This window comes from Gymnoscopelus microlampas (assembly GCF_963454915.1).
Source record: "Gymnoscopelus microlampas genome assembly, chromosome: 5".
Taxonomy (NCBI): Eukaryota; Metazoa; Chordata; class Actinopteri; order Myctophiformes; family Myctophidae; genus Gymnoscopelus; species Gymnoscopelus microlampas.
In genome coordinates this window covers 58420611-58440247 of record NC_139942.1, presented here as the reverse complement: position 1 = coordinate 58440247, position 19637 = coordinate 58420611, and the positions used below count along the sequence as shown (strand labels likewise).

The following is a 19637-nucleotide window of genomic DNA, read 5'->3' as shown; positions in this document are numbered from 1 at the left end:
GGAGATAGAGAAGGGTTGGTGTCTCTTTATATGTGTTCTATGGAGATAGAGAAGGGTTGGTGTCTCTTTATATGTGTTCTGTGGAGATAGAGAATGGTTGGTGTCTCTGTATATGTGTTCTATGGAGATAGAGAAGAGTTGGTGTCTCTATATGTGTTCTATGGAGATAGAGAAGGGTTGGTGTCTCTTTATGTGTTCTATGGAGATAGAGAAGGGTTGGTGTCTCTTTATGTGTGTTCTATGGAGATAGAGAAGGGTTGGTGTCTCTGTATATGTGTTCTATGGAGATAGAGAAGAGTTGGTGTCTCTATATGTGTTCTATGGAGATAGAGAAGGGTTGGTGTCTCTTTATGTGTTCTATGGAGATAGAGAAGGGTTGGTGTCTCTTTATGTGTGTTCTGTGGAGATAGAGAAGGGTTGGTGTCTCTTTATGTGTTCTGTGCAGATAGATTGATTGATTGATTCGTGTACTTTATTTAGTAAGACATGAGAATAACAGTACATGGAAGTACAAATTCACAATACAAGGTCTACTAAACTGGAAGACTCATAAAAGCACTGAGCTTGTTTCAAATGAGTTCCCCACGCACACACATCATGATGACATATAAGAGACAGACAGATATACACACTACTATAGAATGTCATACAATCAGTTTACAGGTTACTGGTATGCAGAGTGAAAAATATGTACAAAAGAAGAAAGAGGGGGGGGGGGTAGGGGGGTAGGTTAGGTTAGGACTTGGACAAGGGCATTTATCAATTGCAGCCTCCTGAAGGTGTATCTTTAGGGCAGTTTTGAAAGTGAGTAGGGTTTTACACTCCTTTACTCCTTTTGGTAGGATTTAGAAGACATTAATTATTCCCAAAAATGTAGTAGAATCCCCCAGAATTTGCACACATTTTCACGAATTTTCAAAAATAGCAGATCTACAAGCTCATAGCACAGTGTCTGTCTGTCTGTCTGTCTGCCTGTCTGTGTCTCTGTCTCTCACTCTGTCTGTCTGTCTCTCTCTCTGTGTGTGTGTGTGTGTGTGTGTGTGTGTGTGTGTGTGTGTGTGTGTGTGTGTGTGTGTGTGTGTCCGTGTCCTCTGGGTGTCATAGAAGTGGGTCAGTAGATCATGTGAGAAAGGAGGACAGAGCAGACGTCATTGTCGCAGTCCTGACTCCTGCAGGAGTTTAGTTTAGTTTGTGCACTGCGTTATTTAATATATGTCACTGTGTGTGTGTGTGTGTGTGTGTGTGTGTGTGTGTGTGTGTGTGTGTGTGTGTGTGTGTGTGTGTGTGTGTGTGTGTGTGTGTGTGTGTGTGTGTGTGTGTGTGTGTGTGTGTGTGTGTGTGTGTGTGTGCACTGCGTTATTTAATATATGTCACAGCATGTATGGGAATGGAGAGTTAGGCTTGTGTGTGTGAATTCATCAGAACGGTGAGTGTGCATTCACACATTGTCATTCCGTTTAAAGCTAGTGTAAGTGATATTTGTTGGTTTAAAGCTAGTGTAAGTGATATGTGTTGGTTTAAAGCTAGTGTAAGTGATATGTGTTGGTTTAAAGCTAGTGTAAGTGATATGTGTTGGTTAAAACAAAGTTTTCCGGTGGGTTGCCGATCAGTTGCTTGATCCAATCAGCTACAATCATCTGTCTCCCCCTACTGGAGGGGAGGGTCTAGGCATCATCATCATAGAGATGGGGGTGTTAACTCTCTGTCTCCCCCTACAGGAGGGGAGGGTCTAGGCATCAGCATCATAAGGATGGGGGTGTTAACTCTCTGTCTCCCCCTACAGGAGGGGAGGGTCTAGGCATCAGCATCATAGGGATGGGGGTGGGGGCTGACCAGGGTCTGGAGAAGCTGGGCATCTTCGTGAAGACCATCACAGAGGGCGGGGCCACGCAGAGAGACGGGCGGTGAGTCACGTGACGGCTATGGTTTCTGGCACGCCGCTGGTTAACCCGGTAACCATGGTTAAAAAGGAGCACTTCACCCATTTTCAACCTTATCTTCATACAGGCTCTATGCACAGCAGCAGCCATGGTGGAAAGAAAGTGGTCCTCTTCCTTACTTCCTTCACAGGTGTTACCAATGATACTAATGAAGGCTCTGTTCCATTTAGTGTAGCACAGTGGTTCTAATGAAGGCTCTGTTCCATTTAGTGTAGCACAGTGGTTCTAATGAAGGCTCTGTTCCATTTAGTGTAACACAGTGGTTCTAATGAAGGCTCTGTTCCATTTAGTGTAACACAGTGGTTCTAATGAAGGCTCTGTTCCATTTAGTGTAACACAGTGGTTCTAATGAAGGCTCTGTTCCATTTAGTGTAACACAGTGGTTCTAATGAAGGCTCTGTTCCATTTAGTGTAACACAGTGGTTCTAATGAAGGCTCTGTTCCATTTAGTGTAGCACAGTGGTTACAGGGTAAAAACAAAAAAAGAAAGAGGAAAACAACAATAATAATAAAACAGTGAAATGAATAAACTTCAAATCAAGTCAGCAAAACACAGTAGAAGTTTAAAAAAGATAAAACAACTACATCTCTATCTAGGCAAATGCCTTGTTAAAAAGGAAGGTTTTTAGGCCCTTTTTAAAAATGTCAATGGACTGTGGTGCTCTCAGATGGTCCGGGAGAGCATTCCACAGCCGAGGAGCTGCTGAGCAGAAGGCCTGATCCCCCATGGTGCGGGGCTCCAGTGCGTTTGAGTTGAGCGGAGTGAGCGGGTGGAGTTCGGGTGGAGTTTGGGGGTTTGAGGAGTTCCTTTAGGTAGGACGGGGCATTGCTGTAGATGCACTGGTGGGTGAAGAGGGAGACCTTGTACTCGATCCTGACGGAGATGGGAAGCCAGTGTAGTGAATGGAGGATGGGTGTGATGTGTTCGTATTTCCGCACTCTCATCAGGATCCTAGCAGCACTGTTCTGTTATATGAAGATAAGGTTGTCTTATAATGAGTGAGGACCAGTTATATGAAGATAAGGTTGTCTTATAATGAGTGAGGACCCGTTATATGAAGATAAGGTTGTCTTATAATGAGTGAGGACCAGTTTTATGAAGATAAGGTTGAACATGGTGTTCAGGTCCCTGATTTGACAGCGAGATTAAAATGATACGTGTGTGTTCAAGATGACCACTATAGTGTTGTGTGTGTGTGTGTGTGTGTGTGTGTGTGTGTGTGTGTGTGTGTGTGTGTGTGTGTGTGTGTGTGTGTGTGTGTGTGTGTGTGTGTGTGTGTGTGTGTGTGTGTGTGTGTGTGTGTGTGTGTGTGTAGGATCAGGGTGAATGACCAGATCGTGGAGGTGGATGGGGTCAGTCTGGTGGGCGTGTCTCAGCTGTTTGCAGCCACGGTGCTGAAGAACACCTCAGGGCTGGTCAGGTGAGGTCAGAGGTCAACACATTAACTCATTCACTGCCAGAGTTAAAACATGGTCTATAGCTGCCCTTGCCGGTGATTTTCTAGTGTTTTCAATAACCTTCAGAATCATATAATATTCTCCTTCACAACGATCCACCCGCCAATCGCTTTAAAAGACGTAGGGGGGTCTCGTAGAATCGGAGAGAAAAAATTGTGACGCCGTGATGATCCATTCCATAGTTATGCTCAGTTGAATGTGGCTTGTTTTCACCAAAAAGCAACAGGAAGCAGAGATGTTTTTTCTTCTAAGCTGGTGTGTGCTGGGATGGTTATGTCTCCAAATCCACAGTGTGAAGAATCACCTGCACTGGTTTCTATCCTTAACCCAGGTTAAACATAACTCCAGAGGACATAGCTACTGTATATACGTTAACTTAACCCAGGTTAAACATAACTCCAGAGGAAGTAGCTGTAACTGTATATATGTTAACTTAACCCAGGTTAAACATAACTCCAGAGGACATAGCTACTGTATATACGTTAACTTAACCCAGGTTAAACATAACTCCAGAGGAAGTAGCTACTGTATATACGTTAACTTAACCCAGGTTAAACATAACTCCAGAGGAAGTAGCTGTAACTGTATATACGTTTGGAGACCTCACTGTCCATGAAAAGATTCAGCGGCGCCGCCGGTCCCGACTCCCGAAAGTGCTCTCGCATAAGCGCTCGTATTCCTAGCCTAGGTCTGAGCCAGATCTGCAATCTTATGTGAATGACTGTTAAAGCACTTGTTTAAATGGGTGAATGATTAAGCATCTAACATGTAACATTGCAAGTAGGCCATGTTAGATTGTTTCCATTGCTTGATTTTAATTGCTTGTCATTGTCACTTGGAAATAAAGTAGGTCCATGTGGATGTACGTCTTTATAAACGGGCTACCGTCCTCAGACCAGACGTGAGATCTGAGCGGGCCGCGCGCTCAAGTCAAAGTCACGATAGAACGATAAATCCCGACAATCGGGGTGATCTGGGCGTACGCCGTTTTATCTTGTCTACGTAACTTTGATAAATGAAGGGCCACTGTGTCCAACTCCTTCCAAATGTCCCCTAAAACGCTGTGTGTGTCCGACTCCATTTTTTGAGCTTGCAGATCGGCTATTTTTGCATCTTTTGCAGAGACTATTCTGTATATTAAGGGAGGATTATCAACCCTACGAGTGAAAGCCCTCAGCAGCCGTCGGCCGAGCTCAGCAACAAGTGTGGACTGGCCAATCAGGTGGTGGATGGGATGGGCGTGGCATTGGACTGGTCAATCAGGTGGTGGATGGGCGTGGCATTGGACTGGTCAATCAGGTGGTGGTGGGATAGGTTGATCACCTGAACCTTAACTAGCTCTCCTTTAGTTAGTGCTCCACTCACTGTGCAATGCATTCTGGGTAACTATCCGGTGTAATGATGCCTTTTTCTCTTTTGCGGCAGCTTTCTGATTGGTCGAGAGAAGCAGGGGGTGGAGAGTGAGGTGGCGAGGCTGATCAATGAGAGCCTGGAAGCGGACAGACCAATCACAGAGGTTCGTTTCATATGAACGTTTGGTTTCCTTTTTAGTTTTTTATTCATCTGAAACATGAGAACGATGAAAGATACAGAGATGATTTTACATAGAATTCTTATTCTTAACAGTTACTTTTTATTTATTTTTTGATTTTCATTTGACTTTTTAATTAGTTATTGTTAAAAAAAGCTTTAGTTTTAGTTCATTATAATGGTGTGTGTGTGTGTGTGTGTGTGTGTGTGTGTGTGTGTGTGTGTGTGTGTGTGTGTGTGTGTGTCAGAGAGAGGAGGTAGAAGACGGAGGTGAGGAAGATGACGGTACTGAGGAGAGGCGGAGCATCTTGGATCAGGATGAAGAGCGGTGTGATGTCATGTCTGTTCTGATTGGTCTAGACAACGACCAGCTCTGCCTCAAATACCAGCAGGTAGCATCCTGTTCATAATCATTATATTTACATATATATATTATAATCATTATATAGCTGATCTACAGCTTGTAGATATTTTCTCTGTGACGCCACCATAAGACCAATGTTGTTTCTTTTTATTTATTTATTTATTTTTTCTACAAATTATCTTTGCCGTTTAAAGCTCTTAAATTTTCAAAACTCAAAAAGTGATGTTTTTCAGAATGGTACAGTGGTGGAATGAGTCCTTTAATCAAACACCTTATTGGCTCTCTGTGGTTTTAAGTGTTTTTAAGTGGTTTTAAGTGGTTTTAAGTGGTTTTAAGTGCTGCTGTGGATTCAGTATTTAACTGCTTCTGGTTCTGTTCTGGTTCTATGTTCAGCTGCAGTCTAAGTTACATCATAGAACTACCCAACTCTCTGATGCCGAGGAGAAGGTAGGTCACGTTGACACCATATATGTGTGTGTGTGGTTAAAACAAATTGTGTGTGTGTATAAAACCGTTCCTTTTAGTGGTGAAAAAGCAGCTCTACAAGCTCACAACGCCTCGCCGATCTATCATTTGCACTACTTTAGTGTGACACTCACATTGTATGATGAAGTTGAGCTTTTATTTACGCAAAAAATACCCTCTCTCTGCATGGAGAACAGTCTGTATAATACCCTCTCTGCATGGAACTGGTTGGAATAACGTGTTCCTTCCACGTGCTACGTCCTACCAGGGAAACTCTCTCCTGTCAGGTGACAAGAAGGCCTGTTGGCTCTCATGCATTGAAGGAGGCATGAGCTCGGCCCTGGCCTCCCTAGAGGGAAGGTAGTGCCCAGGATTACACGCTTAGGCATTGGCACTGGGTGAAAAAAAATAGGGGTTACAAAATTGTGGGATAAGAATTTAAAGAAGAAAAAAAAAATGAAAGTCGGATATCGGAGAAATCGGCATATTAAAATGTAAAGATATTTAAAAACGTATTTTCGTGAACGGAAACGACGAACTGATGCCAGCTTCTGTGTTTGGCTTTCGGGAGGTGTAGTTCCAGACTCTATATAGTATTCTGAGATTGTGGAATAGTTGTCTGGCTACACGAGACTATGTTCTTCAAGGTGTTTAGTCTAATGTGGTGTCCTGTTCTTCAAGGTGTTTAGTCTAATGTGGTGTCCTGTTCTTCAAGGTGTTTAGTCTCATATGGTGTCCTGTTCTTCAAGGTGTTTAGTCTCATGTGGTGTCCTGTTCTTCAAGGTGTTTAGTCTCATATGGTGTCCTGTTCTTCAGATGAAGGTGTTTAGTCTCATATGGTGTCCTGTTCTTCAAGGTGTTTAGTCTCATATGGTGTCCTGTTCTTCAAGGTGTTTAGTCTCATATGGTGTCCTGTTCTTCAAGGTGTTTAGTCTCATGTGGTGTCCTGTTCTTCAAGGTGTTTAGTCTCATATGGTGTCCTGTTCCTCAAGGTGTTTAGTCTAATGTGGTGTCCTGTTCTTCAAGGTGTTTAGTCTAATATGGTGTCCTGTTCTTCAAGATGTTTAGTCTAATGTGGTGTCCTGTTCTTCAAGGTGTTTAGTCTAATGTGGTGTCCTGTTCTTCAAGGTGTTTAGTCTCATATGGTGTCCTGTTCTTCAAGGTGTTTAGTCTCATATGGTGTCCTGTTCTTCAAGGTGTTTAGTCTAATGTGGTGTCCTGTTCTTCAAGGTGTTTAGTCTCATATGGTGTCCTGTTCTTCAGATGAAGGTGTTTAGTCTCATATGGTGTCCTGTTCTTCAAGGTGTTTAGTCTCATATGGTGTCCTGTTCTTCAAGGTGTTTAGTCTAATGTGGTGTCCTGTTCTTCAAGGTGTTTAGTCTAATGTGGTGTCCTGTTCTTCAAGGTGTTTAGTCTCATATGGTGTCCTGTTCTTCAAGGTGTTTAGTCTCATATGGTGTCCTGTTCTTCAAGGTGTTTAGTCTCATATGGTGTCCTGTTCTTCAAGGTGTTTAGTCTCATATGGTGTCCTGTTCTTCAGATGAAGGTGTGGGAGCAGAAGGAGACATCTTGGCAGACCCAGAAGGCTCAGCTGGAGCAGAGAGTGGAGGAAGAAGAGGAGAAAGCAGAGAAATTAGAAAAGTATGTTTTTAACTTTCAGATTCACTTTATTGTCACTTAGATGCACTGTTTATGTACATGCATGTGAAAAACTTACGCTCGGAAGCTCCACTATAATAAAAGAATAAAAACATGATACAACTAGAAAATGTGCTCCTCGGAGCACAGGTCTCCGCCAGTACTGTTCCTGATTAATCCTGTCTTACCTATTTATATTACATATTGTCACGTGTCACTTGACCAATGTTAGCTTGGCTGAGACGGACACACACACGGAGGGTAAAACTCTCCTGGCGGAGACAGAAAATCACACCCCATTCATGTTTAGAAATAACAGTGGTCATCACAGTGATGGAAGCTCACTTCAAAAAATAGAAATGATTTTTTGAAGTGCGTGGTGATATTTATAGATGTTTATTTCATCATGCGTCTCACTAGCCAATCAAAGCATTGGTGACAACATATTGTCACGTGTCACGTGACGCTTGACCAATGTTAGCTTGGCTGAGACGGACACACACACGGACGGACGGAGACGAAAACATACTCTCCACCATACTGGCGGAGACAACAACCTAAAAACACTCAATAAACAATAAACACAGGGCCAGAATATCAGTATCAAGTGCAGAGTACAGTTATTGCACATTCACTTTTCACTGTCATTTAACAGTCTAATAGCCTGTGGGTTTCTCAGCCTTGATGAATATTGATGAGGTGAATATTGATGAGGTGACTATTGATGAGGTGAATATTGATGAGGTGAATATTGATGAGGTGAATATTGATGAGGTGAATATTGATGACATCACACCATCAGGTACTGGCAGGAGGCTCAGACCCTGTGTAGAGTGGTGAGCCAGCGATTGGCTGATGCTCAGAGCCAATCAGAGAGTCTGGAGGTCAAATACAACAAGGCCAAGAGACTGGTGAGAGAATACCAGAGCAGGTAAATATATTATTATTATGATTATGATTATGATTATGATTATGATTATTATTATTATTATTATTATTATTATTATGTCCCCTACTTCCTGTCTGTCTTGTCCCCACAGGGAGGAGGAGAGGGACAGGAAAGAGCTGGAAGAGAGAGACAAGCAGCACAGAGAGACCGTGGAGAGACTGCAGACACAGGTCATTATTACCCACAATGCATTTCATACTCCAGCTGCTCTTCCACATCTCTTATCTGTGGTGAACTGTTGTCCTCTCAGATCCCACGGCCGGAGAGGAAGGAGACGGTGTCTGAAATGAACAGCAACAGGAACAGTAACTCCCTGGACCCTTCAGCCACAGGTGGGTCTCCCTGAACAATAATGTGATGACCGGGTGTATTTCGGGTAAGAGACTCAAACAGGCTCCTTTGAGGGGTCAACACACTCGTTGACCTCATGAAGCGTGTGTCCATGTGATATAAAACATAAAGACGTGTGGCGAGAAGGAACGGGGAACCGTCTTTAACGGCAAGAGTGAGTCTGTCCCGATGAGTCTGTCCCCATGAGTCTGTCCCCATGAGTCTGTCCCCCGGCCTGTTACAAGAGTGAGTCTGTCCCCTCCCGGTTACAAGAGTGAGTCTGTCCCCCTCTTGGCTACAAGAGTGAGTCTGTCCCCTCTCGGTTACGAGAGTGAGTCTGTCCTCTCTTGGCTACAAGAGTGAGTCTGTCCCCTCTCGGTTACGAGAGTGAGTCTGTCCCCCCTTGGCTACAAGAGTGAGTCTGTCCCCTCCCGGTTACAAGAGTGAGTCTGTCCCCCTCCCGGTTACAAGAGTGAGTCTGTCCCCCTCCCGGTTACAAGAGTGAGTCTGTCCTCTCTTGGCTACAAGAGTGAGTCTGTCCCCTCTCGGTTACGAGAGTGAGTCTGTCCTCTCTTGGCTACAAGAGTGAGTCTGTCCCCTCTCGGTTACGAGAGTGAGTCTGTCCCCCCTTGGCTACAAGAGTGAGTCTGTCCCCTCTCGGTTACAAGAGTGAGTCTGTCCCCTCCCGGTTACAAGAGTGAGTCTGTCCCCCTCCCGGTTACAAGAGTGAGTCTGTCCCCCTCCCGGTTACAAGAGTGAGTCTGTCCCCTGCCCGGTTACAAGAGTGAGTCTGTCCCTTGCCCGGTTACAAGAGTGAGTCTGTCCCCTGCCCGGTTACAAGCAGAGACTGTGTAGAGAGAGAACTTGAAGGTCAGTGGAAACGTTGAAACTGCGTCGTGGGACTGGACTTCATTTGGTTGTGTTTGTAGCTCGTCGTTCAAGGACAGCTGTCCCGTGTCCCTTTGTATCTGTGTCACTGGCTTCCAGAGAAAATGAATTCTAGCCCGTTGCTCTGTCACTGCTGGTGTCAGTTAGCTTAGCTCCACCCCCTGAACCGATAGCCTCTCATTCAGGGTCTGCTGCCGCTGTCGAAGGCGGGGGTTTTCTCTGTCGAATATCTAATCGGCGGCCCGGCCCGATAGGGATAATCCAGTATGAACCAATCCTCAAAAAGTCCCACTTTGGCCACACCCCCATCTCAGAAAACCGCTGCACTGAATTCAGACTGAATGATGGAGGGAAACCAAATGAACATTCAGGCTGAGTGTCAGTGTCAATGCATCATTATACTTTGGTGCACGGCAGTGTCGTGCACCAAAAAAATAGCAGATCTACAAGCTCACAATGCGTCGCACTGCGACGCATTGTGAGCTTGTAGATCTGCTATTTTTGGTGCTCGATGTGGTGTGCTGAGTATAACTCAAGGGTCGGTGAACTGTATGTGTGTCCCTGCTTTACTCAGGTCCATTTAAAACCTTCACTCCTGGTTAAAAAAAACATATTTTTAATTTGCCAAAGTGGTGCCAGAAGTGGGTGTGAGCCACACAGCCTCCTTGTTTTAATCAATCCACCACTTTGACTCATTAAAAGTCCTTTTTAATGAGAGTGATTTGGTGTGTGGAGCGTTGTTGTTTCTGTGTCACTGTGTGTATTTTAGGAAGCAGCAGCTCTCGTCCCACATGCTGTTGGGACGTTGTAACAACTTACAATGTAGGCTTTTAGCAGACACTCTTAATCCAAAGCCACTTACAGTAAGTAAATACAATAATAATCTAGTTTAAACCAAGAACCTATCACCAGTCTAAACAAAAACATCTATAATCTGTACATTGAAACTATACACACTATAGGATCCCAGATCTACAAATGAACCTGGCATCTGTCTACCTAATGTCCCACTGAGTATTTTTTGGGCTATTATGCCTCCTGCATCATGTGACATTTAGAAACCGCTACGCAGGACCGTTGAATGATTTACAACGAGCGCTCCCGAACTAAATAATCCATATACTGCCAAAAAAAATGATATTAAAATATTATTATTTTTCGTTTTGTGATACGTTGTTTTTCCGACTGTATTTGTGTGATGATGATTTTGAACAGTTTGGTGCTATTTTATGTGTTTATGAATTGAATACAAGGACTATCGTGATATATCGTTGGTGAAATTCCATGCAATATATCGTGATATTATTGCTATCGAGGGCCTAATATCGCCACAGATATCGTATCGTGAGATACCCATATCGTCCCACCCCTAAAACTGTGTGTGTGTGTGTGTGTGTGTGTGTGTGTGTGTGTGTGTGTGTGTGTGTGTGTGTGTGTGTGTGTGTGTGTGTGTGTGTGTGTGTGTGTGTGTGTGTGTGTGTGTGTGTGTGTGTGTGTGTGTGTGTGTGTTTGTGTGTGCGCCCGCCCCCCACCAGGCCCAGACTGGAGCGTAGCGGTTCCTGATACATGTCGCCTGGACTCCAGCGCTCACAGAGACAGAGCCACGTTGGCGCAGAAAGCCAAGCGTCATCCTCCCTCCAGAGACAAGCTGAGAGAGCTGAGCTTCAGAAGCCACCAGGTCACCAAACACCTTCACACTGTTCTATACAGCAGAGGTCCTCAAAGCGGGGGGTCCGGGGACCCAGAAAAATGTGTTGATAATGCATCACAATCATTTGAACCCCTTCTTATCCACGTTTTATACTTTGGCTATTCAAAAATAGCAGATCTACAAGCTCATAGCGCGGCACTCGGTGCTGCGCTATGAGCTTGCTTGGGCGTGGCCAGTAATAAGGTGAATATAGATGACGTCTGGTTCTACTTACTCATCGTGACCCCGCCCCTCTCTCTCCCTATAGGAGGATCTGTTCCACAAGCCTCCAGAGAGCCTATCGCTGCCCGTTCCTGTGTTGGTGGGGGCGGGGCACAGAGCCAGTTGGACCGACCAGCTGACCCCAACTGCCATAGCCACACCCCCTGTCTCTATCCCCGCCCCCCTGTGCCAAAACTCCACCCCCCTCCCAGAGATCCTCATCACCGAAGTGGCCACGCCCTCAACCGGCGACTCCTCGGCTTCCAGGAAGTCCAAGAAGAAATTCCCTGACTTCAGGTATTTATATTTATGGCATGTTCCCGCTTTGTAACACACAGTGATCTCTATAGATCAAATGTAACACACAGTGATCTCTTTAGATCAAAGGTAACACACAGTGATCTCTATAGATCAAATGTAACACACAGTGATCTCTATAGATCAAATGTAACACACAGGCATCTCTATAGATCAAATGTAACACACAGTCATCTCTATAGATCAAATGTAACACACAGGCATCTCTATAGATCAAATGTAACACACAGTCATCTAGATCAAATGTAACACACAGTAATCTCTATAGATCAAATGTAACACAGTCATCTCTATAGATCAAATGTAACACACAGTGATCTCTATAGATCAAATGTAACACACAGTGATCTCTATAGATCAAAGGTAACACACAGTGATCTCTATAGATCAAATGTAACACACAGTAATCTCTATAGATCAAAGGTAACACACAGTGATCTCTATAGATCAAATGTAACACACAGTGATCTCCTTAGATCAAATGTAACACACAGTGATCTCTTTAGATCAAATGTAACACACAGTGATCTCTATAGATCAAATGTAACACACAGTGATCTCTATAGATCAAATGTAACACACAGTGATCTCTATAGATCAAATGTAACACACAGTAATTAAAGGTCTTTAGATCAAAGACAGACTGTTTAACTCTTTGTTGTACTGTTCATTCAGTGGGATTCGTAAGTCCCTCAGCAGGAAGAGAAAGACTGACAAGAACCTGAGGAGAAAGCTCATCAACAGGTATGACGGCGTTCACACCTATTTTATACCGAATTCTGACAGTTTTGATTGATTGAATACTTTATTAGTCAGAAATGTAAACAACAGGGGGTACAGTGAAACACTTTAGGCTAGAAGAATTACACACAAAAGTCCTTTGGACTTGTTTCCATTGTGGTCCCATGATTGTATCTCCTAACCTCCAGACATAGTAGATGTTTGTATCTCCTAACCTCCAGACATAGTAGATGTTTGTATCTCCTAACCTCCAGACATAGTAGATGCTTGTATCTCCTAACCTCCAGATATTATAGATGTTTGTATCTCCTAACCTCCAGATATTATAGATGTTTGTATCTCCTAACCTCCAGACATAGTAGATGTTTGTATCTCCTAACGTCCAGATATTATAGATGTTTGTATCTCCTAACCTCCAGACATTGTAGATGTTTGTATCTCCTAACCTCCAGACATAGTAGATGTTTGTATCTCCTAACCTCCAGACATAGTAGATGTTTGTATCTCCTAACCTCCAGACATAGTAGATGTTTGTATCTCCTAACCTCCAGACATAGTAGATGTTTGTATCTCCTAACCTCCAGACATAGTAGATGTTTGTATCTCCTAACCTCCAGACATAATAGATGTTTGTATCTCCTAACCTCCAGACATAGTAGATGTTTGTATCTCCTAACCTCCAGACATAGTAGATGATTGTATCTCCTAACCTCCAGACATAGTAGATGTTTGTATCTCCTAACCTCCAGACATTGTAGATGTTTGTATCTCCTAACCTCCAGACATAGTAGATGATTGTATCTCCTAACCTCCAGACATTATAGATGTTTGTATCTCCTAACCTCCAGACATTGTAGATGTTTGTATCTCCTAACCTCCAGACATAGTAGATGTTTGTATCTCCTAACCTCCAGACATAGTAGATGTCGGGGGTGTTTCCCTCGAGGGGAGGGGCCTAAGAAAGACATCCGGTTGCGACCCGGCCTCCCGTGCCGGAAAAATGAGTTCCGCTTTTCCCACTGGAACTGGTTTCCCACATGAACTGTAACATAATATTCACTATAGTGTAACATCCTGTACTGTATGGTGACTTCCTGTACTGTATGGTGACTTCCTGTACTGTATGGTGACTTCCTGTACTGTATGGTGACTTCCTGTGTCCCAGCAGGAAGTCGTGCAGCGACCTGATGGACGACCCCGACGGCGTCTCGCCGTCGGGGTCGTTGACCTCGGTGAACTCCTGCCTCCCGTTCCCCTGGTTCGGAGAGAGAGAGAGAGGAGGGGGGCGAGAGAAGGAGGCGGAGCTACAGAGAGGCAGAGAGAGGCTGAGATCCGTGTCCTCCACCAGCCTACCGTACATGACCACCGTGGGGCGCTCTAGAGAACAGGTAGGACTATAAATAAACATGACCACCGTGGGGCGCTCTAGAGAACAGGTAGGACTATAAACATGACCACCGTGGGGCGCTCTAGAGAACAGGTAGGACTATAAACATGACCACCGTGGGGCGCTCTAGACTCTAGAGCGCCCCACGGTGGTCATGTTTATACACAGGTAGGACTATAGATACAGTACACGAGTTAAAAATCTTTTTTGGTGAGTCTCTGGTCAGACATCTTCACAAGCCTATTCCATAGCCAACCATCTCACATTAGTGTCTGATGCTTGGAGGTTCCCATCCCATATCCCTGTTGTGTCTTTCATATTTCATTTTTGCCATGGACATAAAAATGAGACATTCAGTAATTGAGTCTTATGATCAAAGTAATGTAAAAATCTTAAATTTGCCACAGACAAGGCCAAGTCTAGCCACGGACACGTGTGTCCGAGTACGGACACATTGATGAGCCCTGGGACACATTGATGACCCCTGGGACACTTGATGACCCCTGGGACACATTGATGAGCCCTGGGACACATTGATGACCCCTGGGACACATTGATGAGCCCTGTCGTCTGGAGTCAACTTATGGACTCCCCAAAATAATGTAATATCTCTATAATGCACACACAGTGTTACAACATGTATATTCCCAGAAACCCCAAACAGCAGAAGCATCGCCAGACACCGGACATACCCCTGATTCATAGAGTTGTGTATATCCAGTAGCCTGGTAAACCCTCCCTCCAGAAATCTCATTTCCATTTGATTTCTGGAGTGAGTCTGGCCTGATCGCCCATTCTGCAATATTGGCTGTGGGCTGGAGTTGGGCGGGAGTAATACCGTTGACTGACAACCCCTTCAGCCAATGATCGTTTTTCCCCTTCAGCCAATCAGCAGTTCATTTTTACCACCTCCAGACTATGTGACGCAACGGGACTTTTGAGACGGCCATGCCCAAAATAGGTTGCCTTGTTGGGATACATGCGTGTCACTCCCCGCCCCTGCCGGTTCTCTAAATTTATATTTTTAAATAGGCTCTGTCATGATTAATTGACCACATATATGAAGTTAAACAACTACATTCTATCCAAACGATATCTTAATAGTAAATTCCGTGCCTCAAAAAAGAAGTTTGAGACCGTTTTAAAAACGAAAGTAAGAAGTGACGGCACTCGGACAACAACAATGGCTGCCGTTCGTCTTTTGTCGGCGGCACTCAGGCTGCACTCGGCTTCATTCGGGCTCACTCGAACTCGCCACCTGATTGGCCAACTGTCGCTGTCAATCACAGAACGATGTGCGACGACGCTGATAGGCTCGTCAGTTTGGCGTACACAGCCAATATTGCAGAATGGGCGTTCATGCCAGACTCACTCCTGAAATCAAATGGAAATAAGAGTTCCGGAGGGAGGGTTTACCAGGCTATATAGTATAGTAGTATTGAAATTAATTTATTATAGACCCTTTAACAGACGACGTCACACTGGTTGCAAATGAAACCCATTCTGTCAGGTCTCACTAGGACGCGCAGCACTAGCCAACACACAAGAGGGGGTTGGGGTTAGAGGTTAGACGGGGTTGGGGTTAGAGGTTAGAGGGGGGTGGGGTGTGCTGAAACCAGGGCACCCCGAAACAACAGGTTGAGAATTGATTGCATGAAACAATCACCTGTGCATCCAGTCTCAATGTTGGTAAACAAATAATTGTTCTATAGAGGCTGTGATTTACAGTGGTGTAAAGTAACTGAGTACATTTACTCAAGCCTACTGTGCTTAAGTTCAGTTTTGAGGTATTTTTTATTTTATTGGAGTATTTACAATTTTCAGTGCTTTTACTTCTACTCCACTACAGCTCAGAGGCAAATATTGTACTTTTACTCCACTACAATTATTTGAAAACTTTAGTTACTAGTTACTTTATAGATTAAGATTATTATTACAAAACATACATTAACCACTTCAGCCCTATATACATTTCAGCCATTTGAAAATAGCAGATCTACAAGCTCACAATGCGTTGCGATGCGACGCATTGTGAGCTTGTAGATCGGCTATTAAAAAAAAAAAAATCAAACTTGTGATGGGACATTCTGCATTATGAGTACTTTTGGTAGTTTAAGTACATTTTTATGACAATACTTTTGTACTTTTACTCAAGTACATTTGTGTGTGTGTGTGTGTGTGTGTGTGTGTGTGTGTGTGTGTGTGTGTGTGTGTGTGTGTGTGTGTGTGTGTGTGTGTGTGTGTGTGTGTGTGTGTGTGTGTGTACACACAGAGTGTAGGGTCATCAGGTGGGTGTGGTGCAGGCTGTGATCACTCTCACACTTTGACCTTTTCCTCCACTGAGGTGAGCCTGATCCTGTTTCTATCCTTCCTTCCTTCCTTCCTTCCTTCCTTGCATATTTTCACAGTTCGTTAACGTTTACATTGTCTGACCTGCACTACACTACACTGGACACTAGGGGGGCTTTTTATCCTGCCGTCAGCCCTGATGCCTAAACTTATTAGGCTTTTTTTTGGTACTATATTGTAATATAATGAAAATAGCCACGTTGTGAGCTTGTAGATCGATTGCTTTCACTATTTTAAAATGTTTTTTTAAATGTTGGGGGGTCCTAGACGTTTGAGCACCACTGATATTATAGTTTATAGCAACAATAGTTTTTTTTCTGTAAAATGAAGACATGTATTGAGACATTTGACAGTTACACATTTAAAAAATCACACCCAGTGTGAAGTGGGCGGTGTGTGGTCATCACAACATGACTCACTAAAAAAAAGGATAAATGACTTTTTTTTTAAGTCCATACTGCTATTCATAGGGCTGCACATGTGTCATGTGTTTCGCTAGCCAATCACAGTCCTGAATTTGCAAAGTCAGCCAATCACATTACAGTTAGTGGTGATGACACTAGCTGTAATGTGATTGGCTGTCTTTGCAAAAGTATCGATTTGCATTAACAGTGGAAGGGTTAGGGGTATACAATGCGTTGTAGACTATTGGCCAATCACGGTGCAGGATTGGTCAGTGTCCAATAACTCACTTATAGGGGGCGGTGTAGCCGCCCCAAAAATATACATTCAAAGATTTGCCTCACTCACTCTGGAGAAGTAGTTAGTTCCTCTGAGTATCTTTAATACTGTGTCTGTCTGTCTGTCTCTCTCTCTCTCTCTCTCTCTCTCTCTCTCTCTCTCTCTCTCTCTCTCTCTCTCTCTCTCTCTCTCTCTCTCTCTCTCTCTCATATATATGTCTGTCTCATCTTCAGACTCTGGACGATGACCCGCCCCCAGCGCACAACAACCAATGGCAGAGCCGCCCTCTCCTGGAGTGGACCAATCAGCAGGTGTGTCTGTGGCTGATTGGCATGAGCATGGACCAATACGCTGCAGAGTTCACCGCCAAGGGCGTGGACGGGCCCCGTCTCCTGACCTTGGACAGTGACAAGCTGAAGGTGAGATGTTTGAACATGTGGCTGTGATGTCATCGCTGTGATGTCATCGCTGTGATGACATCATTATGTTTTTGCAAACTGTTATTGTTGTCTCCACCAGGAGACTATGTTTTCACTTTCCGTCCCCCCCCCCCTTCGGCCAAGCTAACATTGGTCAAGCCTCACGTGACACGTGACAATACGTTGAAAGAGTGTGCTCTGATTGGCTAGTGAGACGCATGACGTATAGCGGCCTATAAATACATGTGTCACTTTGAAAGAGTCTTTGACTCTTTCAAAGTGAGGTAAGACAGGAATAATCATGAAATGGCTGAGAAATGGTGGAGTAACACTTAAGACAGGATTAATCAAGTAACAGTACTGGCGGAGACCTGTGCTCCGAGGAGCACATTTTCTAGTTAAGTATTCAATCAATCAATCAATCAATCACGATATATCACAAAGTATGAAACATGAGAAATAGTCAGGCTTTTTTGTCTCTGCCAGAGGTGGAGAGTATGTTTTCGTTCTTGTCCTTCCGTGTGTCCGTCCGTCTCAGCCAAGCTAACATTGGTCAAGCTTCACGTGACAATGTTGTCACCAATGCTTTGATTGGCTAGCGAGACGCATGATGACATAAAAACCTATAAATATTAAATGTGCTTCAAAAAATCATTTATATTTTTTGAAGCTAAGCTAACATTGGTCAAGTGACACGTGACAATATGTAATATAAATAGGTAAGACAGGATCAATCAGGAACAGTACTGGCGGAGACCTGTGCTCCGAGGAGCACATTTTCTATTTTTATTGTCCTTCTGGCAGCGTACACAATAAATTGGGCAAGATTACACACACAGACACACAGACGCACGCACGCACGTACGTACGCACACTCTCTCTCAAATATTTTCATGTGAAGGACCCCAAGATGTACTGAAATGATTTTGTGCCGGGGACCCCCCATAAGGGACCCCCCATAAGGGACCCCCACATCATAGAAGGATGTTGCACAGATCTTAATAAAGTGGGATCTGTCCTTGTCTTCATGTAAAGTGACTTAGAAAAGTGCTATATAAATATGAGCTATTGTTATTATTACAAGCTCTATATTGGATAAATATATTATTAATATTATTATTATGATGTAATACTCCCATCAGGCTCTAGGGGTCAGCAGCCACAGCGACCGCTCTGCTCTGAAGAAGAGGCTGAAGGACATGAGGAGACGAGAGGAGAAGGAGGCGAGGGAGCGAGAGAAGAGGCTGAAGGAGGAGAAGAACCTGCAGCGCCTCCTGCTGGCGGAGAGGGAGAGGAGGACGGCAACGCTGGCGCTGAAGGAGGACAAGGAGGCGAAGGAGGCCAGGCACGGCCTCCGCAAGACCGTCAGAACCGAGTCGCTCTTATGAAGGAGGAACCGCTTCTGGTCGGTTTGATCTGGTTTAAGAACGGTTGTGTTCTGGGCGGTTTTATCCGGTTTATTTTCACTATGTGATGAACTTCACCACCAGCACTTATAACCTGATTTAAACCTAGTTGTACGATGGAGTCCCTTATAACTTATGACCTGATTTAAACCTAGTTGTACGATGGAGTCCCTTATAACTTATGACCTGATTTAAACCTAGTTGTACGATGGAGTCCCTTATAACTTATGACCTGATTTAAACCTAGTTGTACGATGGAGTCCCTTATAACTTATAACCTGATTTAAACCTAGTTGTACGATGGAGTCCCTTATAACTTATGACCTGATTTAAACCTAGTTGTACGATGGAGTCCCTTATAACTTATGACCTGTTTTAAACCTAGTTGTACGATGGAGTCCCAACTTATGACCTGATTTAAACCTAGTTGTACGATGGAGTCCCTTATAACTTATAACCTGATTTAAACCTAGTTGTACGATGGAGTCCCTTATAACTTATGACCTGATTTAAACCTAGTTGTACGATGGAGTCCCTTATAACTTATAACCTGATTTAAACCTAGTTGTACGATGGAGTCCCTTATAACTTATGACCTGATTTAAACCTAGTTGTACGATGGAGTCCCTTATAACTTATGACCTGATTTAAACCTAGTTGTACGATGGAGTCCCTTATAACTTATAACCTGATTTAAAACTAGTTGTACGATGGAGTCCCTTATAACTTATAACCTGATTTAAACCTAGTTGTACGATGGAGTCCCGCGCCGAAACATGGCAAGATATACAAACCCTCAACGTGTGGCGTGTTATAGTATTAAAAATATAATGCATAAATATACAGTATATTTATATAAATT

At 43.8% G+C, this 19637-nt stretch overlaps 1 protein-coding gene across 1 annotated transcript in view; it reads left to right on the top strand.

Moving 5' to 3' along the window:
- Positions 1-19142, top strand: part of LOC311045230 (uncharacterized protein) — a gene marked incomplete at its 5' end in the record, with an annotated part of 26895 nt that extends 7753 nt beyond the window's left edge. The window contains 16 exons of the mRNA XM_084057031.1: positions 1784-1904; positions 3257-3361; positions 4824-4914; positions 5177-5320; positions 5686-5739; positions 7298-7398; positions 8198-8326; positions 8436-8509; positions 8542-8676; positions 11098-11240; positions 11521-11771; positions 12468-12536; positions 13702-13921; positions 16193-16264; positions 17184-17369; positions 18512-19142. Of these exons, the coding sequence (XP_083913157.1) occupies positions 1784-1904; positions 3257-3361; positions 4824-4914; positions 5177-5320; positions 5686-5739; positions 7298-7398; positions 8198-8326; positions 8436-8509; positions 8542-8676; positions 11098-11240; positions 11521-11771; positions 12468-12536; positions 13702-13921; positions 16193-16264; positions 17184-17369; positions 18512-18757 (2141 nt within the window). The 3' untranslated portion in view covers positions 18758-19142. The remainder of the gene's footprint in view (positions 1-1783; positions 1905-3256; positions 3362-4823; positions 4915-5176; positions 5321-5685; positions 5740-7297; positions 7399-8197; positions 8327-8435; positions 8510-8541; positions 8677-11097; positions 11241-11520; positions 11772-12467; positions 12537-13701; positions 13922-16192; positions 16265-17183; positions 17370-18511) is intronic.
- Positions 19143-19637: the final 495 nt, after the last annotated feature.